General features: G+C 40.3%; 2 protein-coding genes across 2 annotated transcripts in view; both read right to left on the bottom strand.

Annotated features, from left to right (window-relative positions):
* TSHR (thyroid stimulating hormone receptor) overlaps positions 1-24,588 on the bottom strand; it is a 101,527-nt gene that overhangs the window by 7,359 nt on the left and 69,580 nt on the right. The window contains exons 7-8 of the mRNA XM_005860141.2: positions 23,696-23,764; positions 11,892-11,969 (exon numbers count right to left, since the gene is read on the bottom strand). Of these exons, the coding sequence (XP_005860203.1) occupies positions 11,892-11,969; positions 23,696-23,764 (147 nt within the window). The remainder of the gene's footprint in view (positions 1-11,891; positions 11,970-23,695; positions 23,765-24,588) is intronic.
* Positions 1,159-2,422, bottom strand: LOC102258967 (transcription elongation factor A protein-like 8). The gene is made up of 4 exons (XM_005860182.2): positions 2,307-2,422; positions 1,961-2,211; positions 1,786-1,826; positions 1,159-1,303 (listed from the first exon to the last, which is right to left on the bottom strand). Exons 1-4 carry the CDS (start codon positions 2,353-2,355, stop codon positions 1,159-1,161), a joined length of 486 nt encoding a protein of 161 aa, XP_005860244.1. The 5' UTR covers positions 2,356-2,422.

The raw sequence follows: 24,588 nt of genomic DNA on the forward strand, positions 1-24,588 counted from the left end.
GCTGCTGTAAAAAGGAAGGAACTCCTACCATTTACAACAGCGTGGATGGAGCTGGAGAGCATTATGCTAAGTGAAATAAGTCAGTCAGAGAAAGATAAATACCACATGCTCTTACTCATTTGTGGACTATAGTGAACAACATAAACCAATGAACAAAAACAGATCTAGAGACAGAGAAGCATCGATCAGATGCTCAAACCTCAGAGGGAAGGTAGGGGAGGGTGGGGGTAAGGGGGAGAGATCAACCAAAGGACTTGTATGCATGCATATAAGCATAAGGGATGGGTACAGACAATAGGGGGTGAGGGTGAGGGCAAGACTGGGGGGATGAGGCGACAATGGGAGGATAAAGACACATTTGTAATACCTTAATCAATAAAAAATTTTAAAAAAGGAGTTTAGGTGCCCCCATTGCCCTTATAAGCTGGTTGCAAATTATTTATTCTTTTACTTATTAAAAAATTTCAGTCTATCTGTGACATGTGTTCATTAAAAATACATATAAGCAAAAATAAAATGCACATCACACAGAAATAAGCACAGTTAAGTTTTTGATGTGTGTATGTATCCACACACGTACACACACACAAACTTTTACCCTACATATGTGAGTTGTTACTAAACATGCTGCTTTGTAACTTGCTATGTTTTACTTTACAATATGGAATAAACATTTTGTTATTATTATTATTATTACTATTTGCTGCAAAAAGCTTTATTGTTTCCATTTGGCCCAATACAAGGGAGAAGGCTCCAGGGTGGTTAAAAGAATGACTAGTGATTTCAGGAAGAGGCTCAGGCAAAAACCAGACACCAGGGAGATGCAGAGGGACCCCTCAAAGGCTCTGGGCTCTAAAGGCTCCTAGTTGTGCTTGAGGGTGAGCCTTTGAAGAGATGTTTACCCAGCCCAGCCTGTGGAGGTGAGTCAGGTGTCACCCATCTTCTTGATGAGTTTCACCTGCTCATCCAGGAAGTGTTTCTCCAGGAAGCTGCTGAGATGGGCGTCTGCGTGGGCAGAACACAGGGCATGCAGACCCACAGGGGCCTAGTTCAGGTTCTTCTCCATGACTATGGAGCTTCCATGGTGTCCTGGGTTTTACCCTACTCATCCTGGGAAGGCTTGGAAGAGAATGCGGCCACCGAGCTGGTTTTGCATCTTTAAGAGAAGCTGGGCTCCTCGTGCTTCTGCTCCACCAACTTGTGGAAGATGTGGCCCAGGCCCTCCAGAGCAGCATCGTCATGGTGGAAATGGAAGCCCAAGGAGAGGTAGGTGCAGGAGGCCCGCAGATGCTGGGTGACCAGGCTGTTGACGGGAATGATTGGGAAATGATTCTGACGAATTTGGGAGCTCATGGTTGTTCAGCAATAAGGAGTTAAGGTAGAAAAAACAAAACAAAACGGTGTTGCCTGGTCTCAGAGGCTGAGGATGGCTGTGGTGGTTCCCAAGGGTGGTCGAAGGCTGGGTTGGCGTCCCTCGGTCTGTTCCATTCAAATACTGTTGAAGCAAGAGAGAGATCTGAGGGGCCACGAAGGGCACTCTGGAATAAACATATTTTTATGCATTTGGGTAAGATTTCCCAATTGAAAAACAGACCTGGAGAACGAGTCAAAATACAAAATGCTGGTAACAAGGAAACTACCTAAAACAAAATTCCACCAGATGATTAAAAGTAAAACGAAGGTAAAAGCTACCTCAGAAAATGTGAACAGAAGGAAAGCAGGGGTTAGGTTTTACTCTCCTACAAAAAAAAAAAAAAAAAAAAAAAAAAAAAAAAAAATTCAGGCTTAAAGTACTCAGGATAAGGATCACTGTGTGAATGTCTTTGCTTCAGATGCATCACCACAAACTTGTTTCTTACTCTTATTTCTTCCCTAAGCCTTTCCAGTTCATTGACTCCTTTTAGCATTTCTTCAGAGTTCAAATGCCCCTAACGGGAGTGTCCTCTTTAAATCCCCAGACAGGCCAATGCATCACCATAAACTTGTTTCTTACTCTTATTTCTTCCCTAAGTCTTTCCAATTCATTGACTCCTCTTAGCATTTCTCCAGAGTTCAAATGCCTAACGGGAGTGTCCTCTTTAAATCCCCAGACAGGCCGAGTCAGCCGATCTAAGGCTTCCTTCTGCTTCTGGCTGACCCCTTCTTCAGAAGGTTGAGGATTTCCTTCTGCCTCCTGTGGCACCTCTTCTGAAGGGCGGTCATTGGCATGTTCTGAATCTAAGGCTTCCTTCTGCTTCTGGCTGACCCCTTCAGAAGGTTGAGGATTTCCTTCTGCCTCCTCTGGCACCTCTTCTGAAGGGCGGTCATTGGCATGTTCTGTGCTTTTCCTTCATTTTCTTCACAAGACTTTTGCATGTTGAGTATTTTCCTATTATTTCCTTTTTGAACAAATTAATCCTGAAAGGATCCGGGGAAGTTCTCTCCTTCTCCAGCAATAGGGAACTGTTTCAGGAAACAGGCCCTGGACTATATGTCATCACCTTCAACTTCTAATTACTTCATTTAACACATAAGACTGCAGATCTTAGAACAAATACTTGCTGAGAACTAAGCCACTCTACACAGTCTGCCAACTCTGGCATTGATGGAGGAAGAGCCTCAGCTGTTAGAAATCCTAAAATTCAACAGGGCAGGATCATTTTTAAGTTATCTGAAGCTGTATTTTTTCTCAGTCATCTAAATTTTTGGACCACTTTGAATCCAGAATTTCTTATTAGTGTACCTTCTTTTATAAAATAATATCTTCAGAATAAAACAAAAGAGAGTAGCTATCAGCAGTTAAGGGATTTTGAATTTGTGAATGTAGCCATGTGGATGGAAACCTACAAGCTGGAGGGCCTCCCTCTCCCTTATTGACTCTGGCACTTTTCACAGAGTTCATTACGTGATGGGCAGTAAGCTTCATGAGAATCTGTCTCTAGCAAGTATTTACTCACAAAACAGCATGCAGCGGAGCCCAGCCTGGCAGACACTTTGAAGTCTAATTGTCTAGGTCATGGGAACCATCTCAAGTTAAGTGTCCGATGAAATTAACAGGACCTGAATTTAGAGAAAGGGAGTCCTATAGGGATACATACAAGGCAAGAAGGTCACCCAATTTTATGATGCTAGAAAATAAAAAAGAGTCAACTGATATTTGTTGTCACAGGAGGAACAAATTGCTCCTCAGAAGCAATTATGTACAGTAGCATCTCCAAACATTAGAACAATTTCAATTTCTTCCATTTTTTGTCCTCATTACTTAACATTAACCTTTGATGAGTTTAATTGCAAATGAAATAAGCACCAGTTGGCTTGCCGGTGTTTCAGCAGCAATGTAAGCGTCTGTTACGCTTGCTTGTAATGAATGTGGGTTTTCTAAAGGTCACTGTGTAGAAGCTGATCATTATAAACATGTAGCCACATCTGTAAATTGTTAGATGAAATGCAACTACTAGTAAGAGCAGAAAGAAGATTAATTTACGGCTTAAAAGGCAGTTTAAAAAATTATTAATACTAAATTAAAAATAAAGGTGTAAGACCTGGAAGTTCAAGGCAGTGAGCTTATCTAATTATTTGTTTAAAAGAATTTAAAAACACAATATGCATTCATTCAATAAAGATTCATTGCTTTCTATGTCTTAGGTGCAATTCTAGATTCTTGGGCTATAGCAGTAAACTAAAATGCAGATATTCCTGTTCTTCTCATGCTTACATACTATAGAGCAGAGAGAGAATTAAAAAAAAGTAAAAACTTGCAGAATGTTAGCTGATAACTGTTAGTATCATGGGGAAAAGAATTATAGAGAAGAAGAAAGGAAGAGCCCAGAGTGTGGTCATAATTAGAGATGATGGAGGCTGTCAAGGAAGGCCTCATTGAGGAGATAGTTAAGCAAAGGTCTGAAGGAGGTGAGCAAGAGAGCCATGCTGATAAATGGGAAAGAGCATTGCAAGCAGAGACACCAGCCAGTGCAAAGGCCCTGAGGTGAGAGTGCACCTTGGTGTGTTTGAGCATGCAAGGAGGCCAGGATGGCTGGAGCTGAGACAGTGGTAGTGGGGGAGGGGGTTTGAGGAGTTTAGGAAATGTGTGAGAAGAAGTCAGATAATGGGGGGCCATATCATGTGTGTCTTGTAGGTCATCAAAAGTACTTTGTCCTTTCATCAGAGTGAGATCATAAGCCTTCAAAGGAATGGCATAAACTAATTTTAAAAGGATCTATCTGGTTATTGCTTTGAAAGTAAACCAAAGAGGAGAAAGAGTGGAAACAAGGATACCAACAATAGAGAGGATGATGCCTTGGACAAGAGTGATAGCAGTGGAGATGCTGAAAATGGTTGGCGTTTGTATAACTTTAAAAGATAGAGCTAATGGGATTTTCTGATGGCTTAGATATAGGGTATGAGAGAAAGAGAAGTTAAGAATGACTCCAGGATTTCAGGTCTGCATACTAAAAGGGTGGAGTTGTCATTTCCTGAGATGGGGAAGGCCACAGGCAAGGCGGGTTTGGAAGGAATGATCAGGGATTCAGTTTTAGACAGATCAAATTTGAGATGCCTATTAGACATCCAAATGGCATTGTCAAGCAGGCAGTGTATCATAAAGACTGGAATGTGGGAAAGTTGTCTGAATTGGAGATTTCTATTTGGGTAGCATAGGCATTATGCAGTCAAAGGGATGAGATCACCAAGGGAAGTGAATGGAGATAGAGATAAAAAGAAGGCCAGTGCTCTGCAGAACTTCTATTTTTGAAAGTAGAAAACTTTTGAGGATGATACTAGTTGTACTTTTAGTCAATTGAAGAATTGCAAAGGTTTGTATGACTTTGAGGATCTTTGCAATGGCTCCATTATCTCTCCCACCCAGAGCCAGCCCCCTCGTTGGGAAATGCTATGCAAATTTCTCAGTAGTTATAAAAAACAACCTTACTGTTTTTCTCATATTGGTGGCTATGGAAGTAAAAGATGTTACTGATCAATTAACTTGAGTTGTCGACCCAACTTCTCTGGTCTGAAGATTCCTAGGGCTAGACTGACCATCTTCTGGTTCCCAGCAAGAAGACAGCATGCAGACAATTCTGGAAAGGTAATTGTCTGTTCTTTCTCTTCAAATTCTTCTGTGACCTCCCTCGAAGCTCTCGTAGACTCCACAAAATGGTCTCAGGCCCTCTCCTTTGCTGGGTCTCTGAAGACGTGTGACTGAGGAAGGGCAACCTGCTTTGGTTACCTCCTCGGCAACTCAGCCCCTTGGCATGAGTCTGGCTGGTGCCCAAAGGGTCACTGCCTAAGTCTGTTGATCTTTGTAATTCATTTCACAGTCCATGAGCAGAGCAGTCTTGCAGACAAACCTCCTCTGGTTTCCACCCCTCGGAGGTTCCCTTCCCTCCAAGAGAGCTGCTCTGAAGGCTCCGCTCAGCAAACACAGAAAGGAAGACAAGGAACTCCAGGTATTAGGTCTTCCGGCTCAATTTCGATTTCCCGTCCCCTGAGGGAGGTCCAGTGCCTGCGAAATAGCCGGGAGGCCCAGAGCAGTCCCGAGGCAGTGGCTGGGACAGAGGTATCCAGGACTAATAGAGTCAGGGCTGAGGGAGGGCAGAGGCGAAGGAAAGAAGGCATGGGGGTGAGTTGAAGAGAGCCACACACTGTCACATGTTATGCAACCGTAACTAATATTTCCATGGTAACCCTTCAGTGGGTCAGCCCACCTGCTGAGCCAGGTCATATTCCTCACAATATGATTTCAGCACAACATACTTTTGGACACTATTCTTCAGCCCAAATTATGTTTTCCTTTTCTTTTTTCTCAATTACAGTTTATATTATATTCATTTCAGGTGTACAGCCTAGTGGTTAGGTATTAATATAACTTATGAAGTGATTCTCCTGATAAGTCTAATACCCACCTGACATCATACGTAGTTATTACAATATTATTGACTATATTCCCTATGCTGTACAGCCCTGTGACTATTTTGGAACTGCCAGTTTTTCTTTTGTAGTCTCTCTTTTTTGTTTTTTGTTTTTTTGAACACATCCTATGTTTTCCTTAGACTTATCTTTTGTTCTTTCTCTTATAATTCTATCTCTGTTGTCACTCTACCCCTAATCTGAAGACCATCTTAAATATCACCTCGCTAAATGAGGCCTTTGTTGGTTATCCTAACCAGAAATAATAATCTTGATTCTCTAATATCTCTTATGGCTCTTTTTACATTAAATTCACAGCACAGTTACTTATTCCCTTTTCTCCTGAATTTGATTGTAACCTCTTTAAAAGCAGAGGTTGTGTCTTACCCTTCTAACTTTCCTGGCATTCAGTAGGTGCTCAGTAAAATGCCTGTAGAATAAGTGAGTAAATGTACATCTTGCACAGTTTTTTTTTTCAGATTAGCCATTTCTTCTTAGAAAGGGAAGAGAAAAGGGAGAGAGGATGGGGGAGTGCTAGTAGTTATGCCTAAAACTGATTTTATTTAGGCCAAAAATTTTACCCAGGATCACAATAATAAAAAGACAAAACAACACAATATTAAAAATGGTTAAAATATTTGACAGACATTTCACATAAGAAAATATACAAATGGCTAATAATACAGGAAATGCTCAACATCAGTAATAATCAGGGAAACACAAAGTACAACCACAATGAGATACCACTTTATACCCATTAAATGGCTAGAATAAAAAAGATTGGTAGTGCAATGGGTTTGCCAACCTGCAACTCTCAGACCTCACTGGTGAGCACAGAAAATGCGACAACCATTCTGGGCAAGTTTTGCAGTATTTCCTATAAAGTTAAATATACATTTATCCTGTGACCTAACAATTTTACTCTTAGATTTTTACACTAGAAAAATAATAAACTGTGTAGGGAGGTGTCTATGGGATGGTGGGGCATGAGGGAACTTTCTGGGTGAAGAATATATTTTAAGCCTTGACTGGGATAGAGTGGCATAGTTTTGCTAAAACTCATCAAATTTCACATTTGAGAAATGTGCATGTTATTGTATATAAGTTGTACCTTAATAAAAAATGAGCAACCTAGAAAGTCATGTATTCAACACTCCTGTGCACTTTAGGAATGCCCAAAAGAACCCTGCCACACTTCTTCAGCCATCTAACAGTATGATCTTGTGACGATCATTGAGTCAGAAAGAAAAAAATAAAAAGGCTTATTTTTTCTGTACACCAAGGTGGCAGAGCCATGACCCTTAGATTTTCAAATGATTAGTTTGACCAGTGCAAAGAACAACGGTTAATTTTGAAGTTTATTTTTTATTGATACATGTAATGCAAACTCAAGGATATTATAAGGGATTTCCCCTTCTTAGGAGATACTTATAATAGTAAGGGGGACTGTAATAGTATAGTCATTTTTAACAGTAAGTTAATCTTATTAGTGTGGGTTATATAATTTAGACCTTAGAGAACCCTGGTTATTATAGAAGGCATTGCATTTCAGGGTGTTCTTTCCTTTGGGATTATAAACACCAAGAACACTTTCAAAATAAGATTAAAAGAAAAGAAGATAGTAAAAAATAGAAAGTATAAAAATAGAAAATGAGATTGCATATCTTGATTAAAAATCAATAAGTAAGAATGTTATTAAATAAAAGTAAGAAGGCTTTTTTTAAAAAAAAATAGCAAAGGTTGGAGAATAGATCTTACTTTAGCTGTGGCATCTATTTAAAATTGGATTCTTTTCCAAGAAATAACTTTGGCAAAAGGTGGTAAACTAAGTGGGCACTTTTGTTTTTGCCAACTTTAGAGATGACTGTATTCTGTCATAATTACCTTTAGGAGGCAGACATACCTATGCCATTCAGTTCTCTTTCTAGATGAAGTTTAAGCTTTTCCAAGTTTGGCTTTTACATCAAATCCCAACTTAGTCATGGCTGTTTGATTTTCAGTTACAATTTATCAAATATTTATCGAGTACTTCCTTTCTTCTCTTTTGAAGTAGGGGGATTACAAAAAGTATATGAGAGTCCATTTCCTCTAGGATCTTAAAGTCTAGTCTTGAGGAGGAAGTATGTGGAAAATAAAGTAATGAAGATTTTGACAAAAGTTCAACACAAGAATTAGTGATGTTACTTCAGTGCATACTTAGTTAAATGAATTTTAAGAAAACTGTGCTTGGAATTTGAAGAATGAGACTGGGCTTATCTTTGTTCTTTTCTACCTTTCCTTCTACTGGCCTCTCAGATGCTGCCACCCCCATTGTCCCTCTCTTCCTATACTGATGGCTTATTTTTTCTTAATTTAATTTTTATTAAAATTATGCATGGGCCCACTTTTTATTTTTATCCTCACCTGAAGATATGTTTATTGATTTTTAGGGAGAGAGGAAGGGAGAGGTAGATAGGTAGGTAGATAGATAGATAGATAGATAGATAAATAGATAGATAAACATCAATTGGTTACCTCCCATATGTGCAAGGATCAAACCCGCAACCTACGTATGTGCCCTGATTGGGAATCGAACCTGCAACCTTTTGGTGTCCAGGGTGATGCTCCAAAAAACTGAGCCAACTGGCCAGGACTGGACCTATTTTTTAAAAAAGCAAATTACACTGGAAACTTGATAACCCCCACAGCAAGCCCCTGTGCTGCCCCTCCCTGCATTCTGCTTTTTTTTTTCCTGCTTTTAAAAAAATATATATATATTTTATTGATTTTTTACAGAGAGGAAGGGAGAGGGATAGAGAGTTAGAAACATCGATGAGACAGCGATCAGCTGCCTCCTTCACACCTCCTACTGGGGATGTGCCTGCAAATAAGGTACATGCCCTTGACCGGAATCGAACCTGGGACCTTGAGTCCGCAGGCCGATGCTCCATCCACTGAGCCAAACCGGTTAGGGCCCTGCATTCTGCTTTTTGAAGAAGCAACCACTCTTAACTTATGATATTTTTTCCATAATTGGAAATATTTCTCCATGTATTGGCTTTTGATTCACCCACTGACTCTCTACCATGAAGATGGGGGTTTTGCTCTCTTTACCCTACACATACACCTACCTGACATCCCCTCTACTCCCCTGAAATAGACTGAGGACATATTTGGATAAACCCATATTCAGTATTTTAGTTATTACAACTCTGCATGTTGTAATTTAATTTCCTTTTTATGTAACTTTTTTGTTTCTTCATGAGATGTCTGCCTCTCTTTTTTTATTAACGTATCTTGGTTTGAGTGGACCTCTTGCTTAGTCTTGCCACGTGCTCTAAAGTTGTGTAAAACACCTCTCAAACCAGCTTTTCATACAGTCAGTCTTGTCACATAATCTACCAATCCCTTTTTATTTCTAGAACTTTCTTTTGGCGTCATCCATTCTATAGCTCTGATATGGACGCCTGAGTCTCAAGATTCCCAGGCCTTGTCTTTTTGGTCATCCTGAGAATTACATTTGTTTCTCTCCTGTGTTGATCACTGCTTCTGAATTCCTCCCTTTTCCCCTTCTTGGTGGAACCAAGAGGGAAGGGTAGGGGAGATTTGGAGGCTTTTGTCAGCTAGACCAGCACTGCTGAAGGTGTGGTGCCCTTTGGCTATTGCTACGAGTCTTTGATAAGGTCAGAAGCTTGTACTGGAATGTAAGTCAACTACTTCACTGTCCAGTTTGAACAACTTTGTTTTCATGGGAAGATTTAAATGCAGGTTAAAGTTCAATGTCTGATTTTAACAAAACAGAATTTTTATAAGTGACATTCATCATTTTCACCAGGAAAATCACATAACGTGGAAATGTTTTCAAATACCTATTCTACAGGCTCTTTCCAAATCACAAATTTCTTTAGAAAAGCAGCAACCTTTCTCATTCATTGGTGAAATATCACCTTTATCTTGAAGGAGTGGTTAAAGATATCTTTCAAAAATACCTTTTAGGCTCTGGCCGGGTGGCTCAGTTGGTTGGAGTGTCATCCTGTACACCAAAAGAGTCTGCAGGTTAGATTCCTGGTCAGGGCATATACATAGGTCGTGGGTTTTAGTCACTTTCTCTCTCTCCCTCTCTCTCTAAAAATCAATAAAAACATATTCTCTGGTGAAGATTAAAAAATATGTAGCTCTCAGGTTAAAAAAAAATCACAGAAAAGGTCAACACATTTTTTCACTTGTCTTTTTATAAAAAGAATGCATAAAACTTTTTAAAGTATTTGCCATGAATTTACAATGAATCTCCACATAATACAGATTTTCAGAGTCACTCTGCCCTCTTTCATGGAACCTATGCATTAAGAGAATAAGGCCATAAATCCAAGTAAGTGGGTGCATTTAATCTAAAAGCGAAGTAGAATTGTTAAAAGTGAGAGTGAGGATAAGTCTTTGACACTGTGGATCACTCACTGTTTTCTTAGATGCATCCATTCTCTACCTGACACTTGAGGGATAGTGGTCATCCTATATAATAAAACCTTAATATGCAAATCGACCAAACAGCGGAACAACTGGTGGAATGATCGGTTGCTATGACGCACACTGCCCTGCTGAGAGGGAGGTGACTGGCGGCAGGGGTGGGGAGGTGGGAAGGTGGGGCCGGCCAGCAGGCGGCGCCAGACTGCCAGCCAAGGCGGGTGCCAGTGGGGGCCCCCCAATTGCCCCTCCTGCCGATTGCCCCACAGATGGTCCTGATCACCAGCCAGGCCTAGGGACCCTACCCTATATATTGGGAACAGTCTCTTAGATTTAAAAATTAAAACCTGGCAAGGCTACTCTAACACTGAAAAAACAGGATGATGCAGCGATGACATGCATGGACTCTGGCTTGCACATTTTGTGGTCAGCCCTGATTCTGACACTTATAACTGTGTGACAAAGCCAATTACTTTTCTCTCTGCTTCAATTTTTCCACCCATAATATGGGGAGGAAAATGGTACTGCCTCAGAAGGATCATGTTATGTACTACTTTTTATAATTAGGGCAAAAAAAAGTAGATGCCCATACAACAGCAAGATGCCTTTCACCTGTATGAAAAGTATGGTAACTGGTGCATGCAGCATCCTGGATTGCAAGAGGGATTTCTGATTGCTGGTTTAGGCCCAACATCCCCTGAGGGGTCCCGGATTGTGAGAGGATGCAGGCCAGGCTGAGAGCCCCCCCCCTCGTGCATGAATTTTGTGCACCGGGCCTCTAGTCTGTATATAAAATATTAGTAACACTTAATTTGTTCTTATTTTTAAAAGCATAAATATACATAGAGCCTCTACTATTTCCTTTTATCTCTACTGGATTGACTGGTGCTTCTCCTGAGGTGCTGTGCTCCATTGGCAAGTACTTGACTAGATGCTCAATGAGTTTCTAAAGTAAGGCCAAACCAAGGAGGTGAAAAGACGGCACTGATGGATAGGCCGCAGGGAGATGGAATTGACAGAACTTGATCAATGTTGGACATGGAGGTGTACATCAGAGGAAATGAACAAATAGGTACTTTTTCCATGATGTTTCTCCATGGTGTTCACATCCCATCTCCCCCAACAGTAAGTTCTTCCAGATATGAATACTACTATCACCTATACTCTTCCATCTTTGTGCCAGGCATTGTGCACCTAAGATTTTGTGCAAACTAGAGTGCTTTCTACCCATTTGCAGACATCGTGTCTCAGAATTTTGCAAACAGCAGCTGTTCAAAATGTCTGTTTTTCCCCTATGAGAGGGCCTCCAGGCATGTCCACACCAAAGTGGCTGCCTGATCAGGCATCAGGATGGCACGGTGGAGTGTGGGGCCTTTGAGTCTCAAAGAACAAGGGCTTTCTTCCCAACAATAGCCTATACAGCTGGGCAGAAAAGTACTAGCAGAAGTCTTTGTCCAAGCCAAAAACATTCCCTACCCATAAACAGCTGCTCCTCCTAATGCCTACCTCTTGTCCAGAAAAAGAAAAGAAAAAATAGACTGATATATTCGTTTGTTCGTCTTACTCACAGCAGAGTCGGTCCACTGTATGCTCCTCCAAATGCATCTTTGTCAATAACTGACAGATATTTATTTTTGTTCAGGTAACTAGAGGGAGAGAGAGAAAATAGATTAGGTGAGATTAAGCAAGTTAATCAAAATATCAAAATAAAATGTGAACATGGTCCCAGTAGCTATTAAGAATTTGGAAATTGCCCTAGCTGGTTTGGCTCGGTCGATAGAGCATCAGCCTGCAGACTGAAGCGTTCTGGGTTTGATTCTGGCCAAGGGCACATGCCCAGGTTGCGGGCTCCATCCCCAGTGGGGGGCGTGCAGGAGGCAGCCAATCAATGATTCTCTCTCATCATTGATCTATCTCTCTCTCCCTCTCCCTTCCTCTCTGAAATCAATAAAAGTATATTTAGAAAAAAAGAAAAATTTGGAAATTTAATAATTACCTTCTATGGCGTAAGCAGTCCAAAAAAAAATTATAGGTTTCAATTGTGCAAGGTTTATACGCATTAATTATGGCACAAGTCTTTGAAAGTGAGCATGTTTATTGTTTAGTATGCATATGTAGATTTTACACAAGTTGCCTAATTCCTTGTTTTCCCAGCCAGTGGCAGCTGTATTTTTCAATCCTCTTCAATACCAAGTGATTTGCAATGTTTTCTCAATATTTATTGGTATTCCCATTTACTTAAAAAAATATTTTTATTGATTTTAGAGAGGAAGGGAGAGATAGAAACATCAATGATGAGAGAGAACCATTGATCGGCTGCCTCTTGCATGCCCCCTACTGGAGGCCGCAACCCAGGCATGTGCCCTGACCAGGAATTGAACCATGACTTCCATGTTCATAGGTTGACACTCAACCACTGAACCACACGACCTGGCTTCCCATTTACTTCTGAAGACTGGGCTTCAGTCAGGAATGGAATGAAGGTGGTGAATGTGGTGAGTGATGAAGGGGACTGTGAGGGATTCAGACCTTTTCTTTGGGATAGGGTTGACAGATTTAGCAAATAAAAACACAGCCCAGATAAACAATGAATACTTTTTTAGTATAAGCATCCCCCGTGCAATTTTTGAAACAGTCTTATACTAAAAGTTAAGATTTGTTGTTTAACTGAAATTCAAATTTAATTGAGTAACCTATATTTTCTTTAACAATCCTGTTTTGGGGGGTTAGCTTATGCACATAAGATTACAGAATATATCTTTTGTGGAAGGGTTTGATGGGCACACTGAGCTTTCCAGTTTGAAACACACGGGGCATTTGAGGTTAAAATATTTTTGAAGCAACTCAAGTCACAAAGTGAGTCTGAAACATAAAGTTACTTCCAAATGGATAAAAGCTTCCAAGGGTTTTAAAACTGGCTTTCCCTGCTAGCCTTTTTAGAGAACAAAATTGTCTAAAACGAAACAAAGCAATATACTAGTATATCCTTGTTATGAAGTGATCTAAGTTTATGCCTGTTTAGAATAACTCACCCCATAGCATAATAATCAATTGAAAAGTTAGTGAGTGAGCCCCTGTTGGTGAAAAATTAGTACAGTGCAGACCCTTAGGAGGTATGCTTAGATACAGATAATGCTTCTTTCATTCTGCTTATGGTGTTTGCTCTTCATGATGGAAAATTCTCAAGGATGATGGCTAATAATAGTAGTGTGATATGAGGACTCATGGTCAGAAGAATTCCTTTTTCAGAGCCCTCACAGAGAAACTTCTTGGTTAATTGGCTGTTTCTCTCTTTCTCTGAATCAGAGTTGAGGAGAAGGAGGGTGGCTCCATTGGTGGCTGACTTGAGGGGAGGCAGCCTTGATTGCTGTCCAGAAGGCAAAGGCAGAAGCAGTGTGTCCATGGGGTTCCTGCCCTCAGCCTCTCCTGGTCCAGCAACTCCAGGCTTCTGTCGGGGATAGAACTTATTTTGAATGAGAGATGGCAGCCAGAGACGGGTCCCAACTAGAGTCGTGGGAGGAAGGAGAGTTTTACCAACCCCAACGAAGTCTCCCTCTCTTGGGCAGGATGAGGGATTAACCCAATAACCACGAGGTCTCAAGCTGATGTTGTAAACTTTCTAACGTCACTGCCAGCAGGTTTTCTTACCACACTCTCTCTTTTTTTTTTTTAACTCTCAAAAATCAGTGTTTATTTTGCAAGTAAAATGCTCAAGGAACTTTAAAAAGGTCCAAAGGTCTAGAGATATCCAGGTTACAGTTAAGATTATAGGCAGGTGCTGACTGTTGGTTTCTCCATTGCTAATGCCTAAATTTCAATGTGCTCAATTCTGTACGTCAATGTGTATGGTTCTTCTAGTTGGGGAGCGGTGAATTCCTCCGATTCTCAGCATACATCAACATTTACCGCAATAAGAATGATAAGAAAAACAGTGGCAGTAGCCATCATAGTCGTTGCAAAGGGAAATATTTTATGACCCAGGGAGAAACCTGCCACAGCAAATCCACGAATCAAAATCATTAATCCAGTAAAGAAGAAAAAGTATCATTTTCAGAATCTATATGAACACTTTCCTTGGATTATTCTCTGCAACCAGGTCTGTTGACTATAGACTTGAGATGTCAAGTTCATGATGAGTCTTATCTTGTATTAATTCAGCTCTTTCAAAATGAGATTGCATCACACTCCTTATTTGCTCATCATCTGTCTCCCCAACCAGAATACAAGCTCTTTGTCTTATTTATTGCTGCATCATTGGTACCGTGTTCAATGCCTCTATTATTATTTGTTGAATGAATATGTAAATGAAAAAAATATCATTGCATCTGTCCTCCAAAATATTGAGATAGGTGCTGCTAAACTCTTAGTGTGACACATATGATTGTTTTAAGTGAAAAAGAATGGAAAATGAAAGATTAGAAGACTCAGCATATGGCGTGGTGGCCAACTGACCTTCTTTGATGGCTGTGACAAGGCAGATGGTTTACAAATGCCATAGGGATGTGGCTCAGACATGGCCTCTTCAGGCAGTGGCTGGACGCCATGCTTCCCGGGCATTGTTAAGTCTGAAATGGAAGGCTCAGCTAATCTCCTACATATACAGGGCCCAACTAAGATGCTACAGCAGCCAATATGGGCCTTCTGGATGAATGGCTATCACCTAAGGTTCTCAGTCACAGGCTTCATCTAATTATTGTCTGACTCTTCAACTCCACGGAATTCCTTTGCTCAGTGATAGAGCAGGCAGAGAGCCACCTTGGAGAAAACAACCGGAGAGAAGATCTTGAACAACATGATTTTGTAAAAGACCAATTAAGCTCAGCATAAGGGTCACGCTGGCTTGTGTCTCTTTTTGTATTCTTTGGACCATGCAGCTCGCAGAGCACATTCTGTTCCCAGACTGCTGGAAGTCAAGTAACGACTGGTGAGCTCGTCTCAGCTTATCCTCATCATCCCCGAGTGCCGCGAGGGAAAATCGGCTTGCTCTCATCATTACGAATCACTGTAGAACTAAATAATTGCTTGTCCAATTCTGCAGTGTTTTTGTCTGATATTCAATATGCCCCCAAGGATGCTGGTTGATAAGCGTTGTAGATTACCAGAAATGCTGCAGGAGATTTCAAACTGGGAAAGCCAGCCAGAGTCCAGGAGGGGAGAAGGAGGATGGAGGGAAGGTGCAGCCAACTTGAACGGAGATGAACTGAGTCTTGGGGGAAGCTACGTCCTCTAAAACCAACATGGTTGTTTGGGCACTTTACCTCTTAGAGATAATTGGGTGCTTAGAAATGAAACTGTCCCCTTGCCTTTAGCATGTGGAGGGCTGCCTTATTTAGCTTTTAACCTTGGATTCAGATGGTTGATATAGCTTCCATCTGAATCTAAAGGAGTGGATGGGGGAACATCTAGATAAGCTTTAATAGCCAGGAAGAAGTGCTTTCATTGGCCCCATTTACCACATAATATTTCCTGGGAATGTCGGTCTAGTTAAACCAAGTCCTTGACCATGACTTACCCTGATTCCCTGGAATCCACATTCTGTCAACCAGCTAGGGTATTAATCACAAATCTTGGTAGGCTATATGGGTAACTACCCCAGACAATGATTATTTCCTAAGGGTCTGTGTGATCATTGTAACTATCTGTTGCAATGAACATAAATGAACTTAAAAAGTCTTAGAAAGTCTTAGAGTCAGAGTTGAAAGGAAAGACTTCTTGAAATTTACGATTTCTGCATACAAATACTGGAAAGGGCTTGGGGAGAAACAACTGGTATCTCCTTTAAAAAGCAAGATAGACACTGCTACATGTGTTTTCAACACCTTTTCATTCTTTGGAGGACATAAGCCTCTTCGAGAATTTCTTGGGAGAAATGAAGTTCTTCCTAGAAAAGATATGTCAGATTTTTTGGGTGGGGGGTTGTTAAGAAACTTTAAGTACTGTGTCTCCCACAGTTAAGGAAGAACACTGTGATCAGGAAAGTGAAGGTGGTCAGGGATGAGTTGGGGAAGAACATCCAATTGAAGAACTCAGTATGAACTATGGATACAATGTTATGGCCTCACTCTTGGGACACAACAGCCATCCAGTGAAAACATGTTGGATGAATCAAGAAAGTCCAGTTGCTGGGTAATTCCTAGCTAGAGCCACCCTCTGTATCATGTTTAGAATAGAGGCCTGGTGCACAAATCCGTGCACCAGTGGGGTCCCTTTGCCTGGCCTGCGGGATCAGGCCAAACCAGCTCTCCAACATCCCCTGAGGGGTCCCAGATTGCAAGAGGGTGCAGGCCAGGCCGAGGGACCCCACCAGTGCACAATCCGGGGGGCCGGGGAATGTGAGAGGTTGGCCAGCCAGGAAGAGACCATGGGAGGGCTCCAGGATATGTCTGGCCGGTCTCACTCAGTCCTGATCATCAGGACCCCAGCAGCTAGCTAACCTACCAGTCAGAGCCCCTGCCCCCTGGTAGATAGTGCATGTCATAGTAAGCGGTTGAGCAGGCTTAGCATATCATTAGCATATTACACTTTGATTGGTTGAACAGCCAACTGGACAACCGGACACTTAGCACATTAGCCTTTTATTATATAGGATGAGAAAATGTGTCAGATGAAGGAGTATGACACTGTGGCAGGGGAAGATGTGGTTGCTGGTGAACATTGCTCTCTGGGACACATTTCAGCCCCAAGATGGAATTTTAGCCTGTGTCTCCATAATTCCGGTAGGTGATACTTGGGCTGGCATCCGTTTGTGTTGTGAGACCCTCATGGGAACACTTCTGTGGGGAACCGTAGTTCCCTGTCATAGTATTTGTCATTTGGAATTAAAGGGAACCTTTGCCCAGCCCTCATTGCTCTGTGGAAATCCTTTGGTAGCAGAAATTAGGATACTTGTCTGTAAACAGTCACAGGTGAGAAAATACACAGGGTTTCAATAGAAAGAGAAAGCCAGCCTCGGAGCATCTCCCACAAGCTTTTTAAACACTTACTGAGAAATAATGGCTTGCTTAATCTTATAATCTTCTCTATCGTCATCTTTTCCCCAGTGCTCCAAGCTGCAGTGTTTTGCTTTTAATCAGCTAATATGCGATGCTAATTAGTACATGAATTGTGTTGACTTTCCTGTTCATAATGATTAATGTTTCATTCTTAGTACATCAAAACGGTATTCCCCTCCCTCCCATCCAAATGTCTACTGTCAGATAGTAGCTACTTACTGGAGTTTGACAATAGAAAATACAATACAGAGAATTAGACATTTTGAGATAAGCAGCACATTCCCACACCAGATTGGGTGGAAAGAGAGGATGGAAAGGAGGTTCCAAAGAATGAACATGTGACTTTACTTGCAGTTCAACTTCTGTGGAACAGAGGATGCTTGTGTTTTTATTAATTTTACATCTGAGTGATGACAGAGTGCTTGGTTCTATGTGAAATCACAGGACCACGTGCTCTTCCACGTCTGCCATGATTTTCGTGAACTTTTAACTAATTACTCAACTGCTGCAGAGGCACCAGCGCTCATTCTCAATGTGGAATTTGTCCAACTTGGCTGCAGTCGTGTTCTTCAGTTTTACTAACAAAAATGGGTCTCAATGAAGCCAAAGCTGCTAATTTCAGTAAATTGGCATGAAGTGGATGATGGGGAATAAGTGTCCTTTGGATGACATATTGTTTAAATTCGAACCTAGAGATATTTGAAAACACTTTTGGAGAATTTACCAAATTGTTAACATGCTATGTGCGAGCTTTGAACACTAAGGATAATCATGAGATATTGATGTGTGTAGATGAGCTTGAAATCACAATTAATATTGATAACAGAGGCATCAATCCTGTGTTAAAATCACAAAGTGAATGCTATTTCATTACTGCTATGGAAACTTGACCTCCTTCTACAGGTTAACCCTTATCTTTCTTTAGTCCCAGGCCCTCCTTGTCACGATCATCTTGATTTTGTCTTGGATTTACATGATGCCTTTACTGAAGGGCTAAAGCTAATAAAAAATAAATTTCTATCAACTAGGAATCAGAAACTTAGGGTAGAACGATGACGAGATGGAACATTGTTTTTTAACAGGAGGAGAGTTTCAAGTTTGGATTCAAAATACTGATTGGGGAAAAAAAAATCTTTGTTTTTTATTATGATTTGATCTGAACTTTCAAACCCCAAAATATTTTTATCCAGATACTTCTTATCTTTATCCCATGCTTGTCCATTAACCTTTATCAGGAATTGGGAGAAATAGACTGTATATTTCATCACACAATGGCCATTCTCACCGAATATCTTTACCTAGTCCAGAGGTTCACAAACTATGCCCATCCAGTCAAATCCTGCTTGCTGACTGTTTTTGTACATAAAGTTTTATTAGAACACAGCCACATCCAGTTTTATGTATTGTCTATGGCTGCTCTCATACTACAATGGCAGAGGTGAGCAGCTGCAACTGAGATCCTATAGCTCAGAAAGCCTGAAATATTTGCTCTCTGGCCCTTTTCAGAACGAGTTTGCTAGTCTTTGACCTAAACTTTTAAAAATCAGGAAACAAAAGATTTTTTATTAAGAAATATTTCCCACATTGGTTGAACTCCTCCAAATAACTTTAACATTTCACATGAAAATGCCAAAAAAGTATGGTGCGATTGTGCACTGCTTTCTTTCTGTGTTTCAAGGGATGGTTACAATGACTAGAACAGACTGTAATTCAGGGCACCAGTGAATTAAAATCCATCATCTCCCATAGAACAACACTCTGCCATCAGCAAGGCCTCTCAAAGAGCTCATGAGATGGTCTGAGGAGAAAGCTGGTGGAAATGTTGAGTCTCCCTACATAATTTATTCATAAGTTTAATTTCAGAAGACCACCAGATGATCTGAAACTCTCATGAGCTCTCAGATTCTACACAGGCCACCTCTAGAATCAATCTTGTTAAGTTTACATGCCTTACAACAAGGTGGTATATTAAAAGAATCTTATTAGTAACATTACCCCAAAAGACCAGAGCTTCAAGAGTTTCCTAGGAAATTGTACATGCAGTATCCCCATCTTGAATATGAGTAATTCAATATGCTCTATTAAAAGATTGTGCTAGTCCATCTAGATAATTTAACTTTGTGCATTAATGAATAGCTTTTTATTTTTTATTTATTTATTTTTAATCCTCACCCAACAGTATGTTTACTGACTGAGAGAGAGAGAGAGAGAGAGAGAGAGAGAGAGAGACATTGATGTGTGAGAGAAACATTGATCAGTTGCCTCCTATACTCATCCTATCTGGGGAAGTAACCCACAACCTAGGTATGTGCCCTGACCAGGAATTGAACCCACAATGTTTTGGTGTATGAGATGATGCTTTAACTTAGCCACCCAGTCAGGGTGGTCATGAATAGCTTTTAAAAAGCAATACTCATAAATTCACAATGGAAAGAAAGTTCAGTGAACACAGTTTGGGGATACTCCCTCCTACCCCATTTCTTCTCTTACCAACAAAAGAAGAGAATTGGGGACAGAAATTACTGTTTCTTTGTAAGTTTTTCTTTTTTCAATAGAAAATGTCTCTAAACTCCTTTGATATTCTGCAGCTGATTTTATGGCCAAAGCCATACACTGAGATCCACTTAGCCCAGCAGAGTGTCCTAATTATAGAAGCTACAATTTGGAAATCTCTTGAAGTCTTTGTGCAGTTCTCTAAACATGACCTAAGGCCAATTATGAGTAGGTATAAGATATTTTTAAGAAAATGGTCAATATTTGTGGCCCAACTTCAACCCCAATTCTTCGAATTTAATAACTGTTTGCCATGCCAACCTTTCATTCAAGGTTGAAGGACCTTACTAGTATTTGGAAGCTCGCTGAGTTGGTGTATGGGTAAAGTCAGGTCTTTACTGACTAATGACCCCATTCCTTGGTATGACTGTTCTCTGAAATTTCTGGTTGTGTTTTGTCTCGAGTGGCCTCCTTTCTCTCACATAAGTCCACTCTTCTTCCCAATTGCAAGATGTTTTAGCTTCCATATTTCAGGCTGAGTTAAGAAGTCTAAACATTCTCCTGGCCTAAGAAACAAGTGGTCAAGGTGGAGTTGGGTGAATAGGCTTTGGTGGTGGCTGGCAAGTCATCAATGATGAATTATAGCAGGACACAGGGAAGAGTCTTGAACCAGGGGATCCAGGTTTTGGCTTTGGCTTGGCATCTAGACAGCTCTTTCAAATTTAAAAAGCCAGGTAAAAAACAACAACACACACACATTTTTAAAAAAGCCACGTGTTCACTTTGGGCTTCATATGTAAAATGTGGCGACTGGGCAAGAAGGTTGATATAGATTCTCCACATCAGCAGTTCTTGGTGTTTGCTTTCCACTGGACACACTGGGGGAGATTTTAAAATCCTCATGCCCTGCCTACACCTGGACTAATGAAACCAGAATGTCTGGTGGTAAAACCTAGGCACTAGTGTTTCCAAATCTCTTCAGGTGATTCGAATTGGCAGCCAGCATTGAGAATCATTGCTTTGTAGACCTTAAAGTCTGAATTTTATGCACCTAATGTCTATCCTTAAAAAATGATAACTGAAGATGATGGAGGGTGATACCTTCCAATGACTAAATATGGAAAAATAAGCACATAATTTAAAGCATAGATCCTAATCTTGGGCTTTTTTTTTTTTTGCTGTAGAAGCAAAAGTTTTAGAAATGAATTATGTTATATCCATGGTTGGTTTCTGGTCCTTTTTCTCGTCCATCATTCTGGAAAGTCAGTTTTGGTCCAGACAAGAGTCAACTGGACACACTGAATTCAAAAGCCATATTATCAGCTCTGGTTGAAGGTTTTTTCACTCTTCCTACCCCTTCTCTTGCTAATGAGGTTCTCTGTTGCCTTAATCTCTTGATGTCCTCAATGTCCAGAACAATGTGACAGTCTTCTGAAATATTTATACCCTAAGTATTTACAAACTGTCTTAATTATTTTAAGAAGTCCCAATACCCTACTTCTGTCATAGAAAATTGGAATTGGGATGATCATTTCTCTCAGAGTCAGGGCTTCCTAGGAATAGTTGAATCGAAGAGGAAAATATTTGGTTAGATCATGTAACATCAAAATCAAATGCTAATAATTTTAAATTATCAGCTCTGGTTGAAGGTTTCTTCACTTTTCCTACCCCTTCTCATGCTAATGAGGTTCTCTGTTGCCTTAATGATAATCTCTTGATGTCCTCAATGTCTAGAACAATGTGACAGTCTTCTGAAATATTTATACCCTAAGTATTTAAAAACTGTCTTAATTATTTTAAGAAGTCCCAATACCCTACTTCTGTCATAGAAAATTGGAATGGGGATGATCATTTCTCTCAGAGTCAGGGCTTCCTAGGAATAGTTGAATCGAAGAGGAAAATATTTGGTTAGATCATGTAACATCAAAATCAAATGCTAATAATTTTAAAAATGTGTTAAATCTAGGGGAAATCATACTTATATCTCCAAGCAAGGAGGCAATGCTATTGTATATTCAGTGTTAAGATATTTTCCAACTGAAATGCATATCTGGATATGGGTATATTTCTTCTTAATGTGCTTTGACCCTTGATATTGCTGCCTTCAAGTTGACCCTGCCAGAATGTAAGTTTAGTATGATTGGAGAGCTTGTTCATCTTTGACTCACCAATGAATAACACAGCACCTGGCTCATTGTAAGTGCTCAATAAATATGTTGAAAATGAAGGATTGTCTGAGATATGTATCATAAAGTTAAGTTGGAAGCAGAGTCTCTCCAATACCACAAATTTTGATATATAAGCAATCATAGTACTCTACTGAGTCTTTTTAGACTTCACTATATTTATGTATTTTTAAAATTGACTAAAATCAACCTAAATGAGCCCATAACCAGGCAATCTAGAAAAATGTACTCTAACTCTTCATTTGATAGACTCTAGGAAACCCCAAAGCCTGGCAAAGATGACACCCCACTTCCAACATAACTGAGAAAGTCATACAAAGGCATAGGACTTCAAACCTTAGGAGCATTTGTCCTTGAAAATGGAATCATACCAGAACCCCCCACTGAACCCCCAAACCAGAGCAACACCACCACATGTGCGTTTTATTTGTTTGTTTGCAATGAGGGCCCCTGCATATGGCCGTGCAGGTTATGGACCTCACCCTGCTACTTTAAGTGTGCTCAATGGGTGAGAAGCACCAGCATCACCTGGGAGCTTGTTAGAAATGCTCACCCCAGACCTCCTGTGTCAGAATCCATTTGGTTTATATGTTCATTAAAGCGTGAGAGGCCACATAGTAGATCTAGAGTCATAAGCCTTTGGATTTTGCAATGATTATTCTGGCAGAACCGATGTTCGCAGCTACACCTAAGGAACGGCACCCTCTATGAACACTCACCACTTTGGTGGCAGCTCCTGGTTTGTTAGGTTGTTTTACTTGCCTGTCTTGAGGGTATGAAATAAAATATTTGTAAGTTTTTTCAAATTTATGATGTAGTTGTTTTGTAGTAGGAGGCCCTACAAATGAACTCGTCTACTGTACTATGGGAAGCAGACTCTACTAAAGCTATTTTTTATTTGTTAAATATGAGGTTAAAGCACACAGAAGTATGGCCAAACCAGTCCGCAAGCTCTTAGACACAAAATATGCCCTAGCATAGATCCAGGGGGCCACAAAGACCCTACAGAAAAGTACAACAAACATAGAAACTCATGTCAATCTCTATCTTTTTGTCAACAGACTGTTCTAAGCATTATTAATTTAGGGAGAAGGCAAAAGTTGGATATGTCTTTTCAGTTCTTTCTGAGTGAATCAAATATAAACTGATACTTTTCCTGAAAACATGTCAGAAAAAATAATCTAAAAGAAAAATCTTACTCTCTGAACAGATTTGGACTTAAAAATATTCCTTTACTTCTTGCACATAGTAGATGAATATTGACACACACACACACACACACACACACACACACACACTCACACACTCCTACAAGATAACTGAAGATGACCCCCATGGTGCTCCATTTTATTGTGGGCAAGAGCTTTGGGATTTAGAATTGAATTGGAGTTCATGTAAGTGTCCACTGAAGCTGGCTCAGATAACTGAAGATGACCTCCATGGTGCTCCATTTTATTGTGGGCAGGAGCTTTGGGATTTAGAATTGGAGTTCATGTAAGTGTCCACTGAAGCTGGCTCTTGCCAAGTTCCTTAACATCATCACCAAGTCTTGGTCACACTAGCTCTGTGGTTAAGGACCGCGCTGGCAGAAACTATCTATCTCTAGAAAAATTCTAACCCATTGGATGATCCTTCTTGGGGGTGGGAGGAGGGGGATGATAGAGGTTTCCATACACAGGTTGACTTAAGAGGTTGACTTACACAGCATCCAGCTTTGACCCATTGAAAGCATGTCCTTGGATTGAAGTAAAGCCATTGTTGTATAGTTTCCTGCAATCAACAGAGCAAGGAGAAATCAGTGACCTATAGGAGGTAATGCTGGCCCTTTTCTGAGGTTGGACTTCAATACTTCATTCAGTATCAGAAATGTGCATGAAGGTTCTTGGGTCCCGCATCTGAGCCCAGAAGAAAACTCTACAGTATGTCTTGTTGGGGACATAGAATAATATTTCTCATTTTGAATTCCCATTCTCTGGACTTTGCTTTTAGTAACTTGACACTGTTTCTCAGAAGCAGGTTCACTTTGAGGAACAAACATCTGCTATCATTTAAGACTTTTTAAAAAATGTTGTACATATATTTAAAAAAACAAGGGTTTCAGTTAATAGTTAACCCAAAGTCAATAATGGATGGATGGCCTGGCCCATATGGCTCAGTGGTTGAGCATTGACCTATGAACCAAGAGGTCACTGGTTTAATTTCTGGTCAGGGCTCATGCCCGGGTTATGGGCTCAATCCCCAGTAGGGGGCAGGCAGGAGGCAGCTGGTTGATGTTTCTCATCAATGTTTCTATCTCTCTATCCCTCACCCTTCCTCTCTCTCTAAAAATCAATTAAAAAAATTTTAAAAAATGGATGAATGACTGCAGTTTTTTAAAATCAATACTTTTAAAGACATTGTTCATTTAAATGCATAAGCTTCATTTTTCTGTTTAAAATGCTATCTCACATTTGCATTTTATCTATATTTTTATTCTCTGGGCCTATCATAGATTAAATGCTTACTTGCTGTGAGCTGAACTAAATTGAACTTCAAAGACAAATTTAAGGAAGTAGATAGGCCATGCCCTTTTGTGGAAATTTTCATCTTTTAAT

The sequence above is a fragment of the Myotis brandtii genome, unplaced genomic scaffold (assembly GCF_000412655.1).
Source record: "Myotis brandtii unplaced genomic scaffold, ASM41265v1 scaffold132, whole genome shotgun sequence".
In the NCBI taxonomy this organism is placed as follows: Eukaryota; Metazoa; Chordata; class Mammalia; order Chiroptera; family Vespertilionidae; genus Myotis; species Myotis brandtii.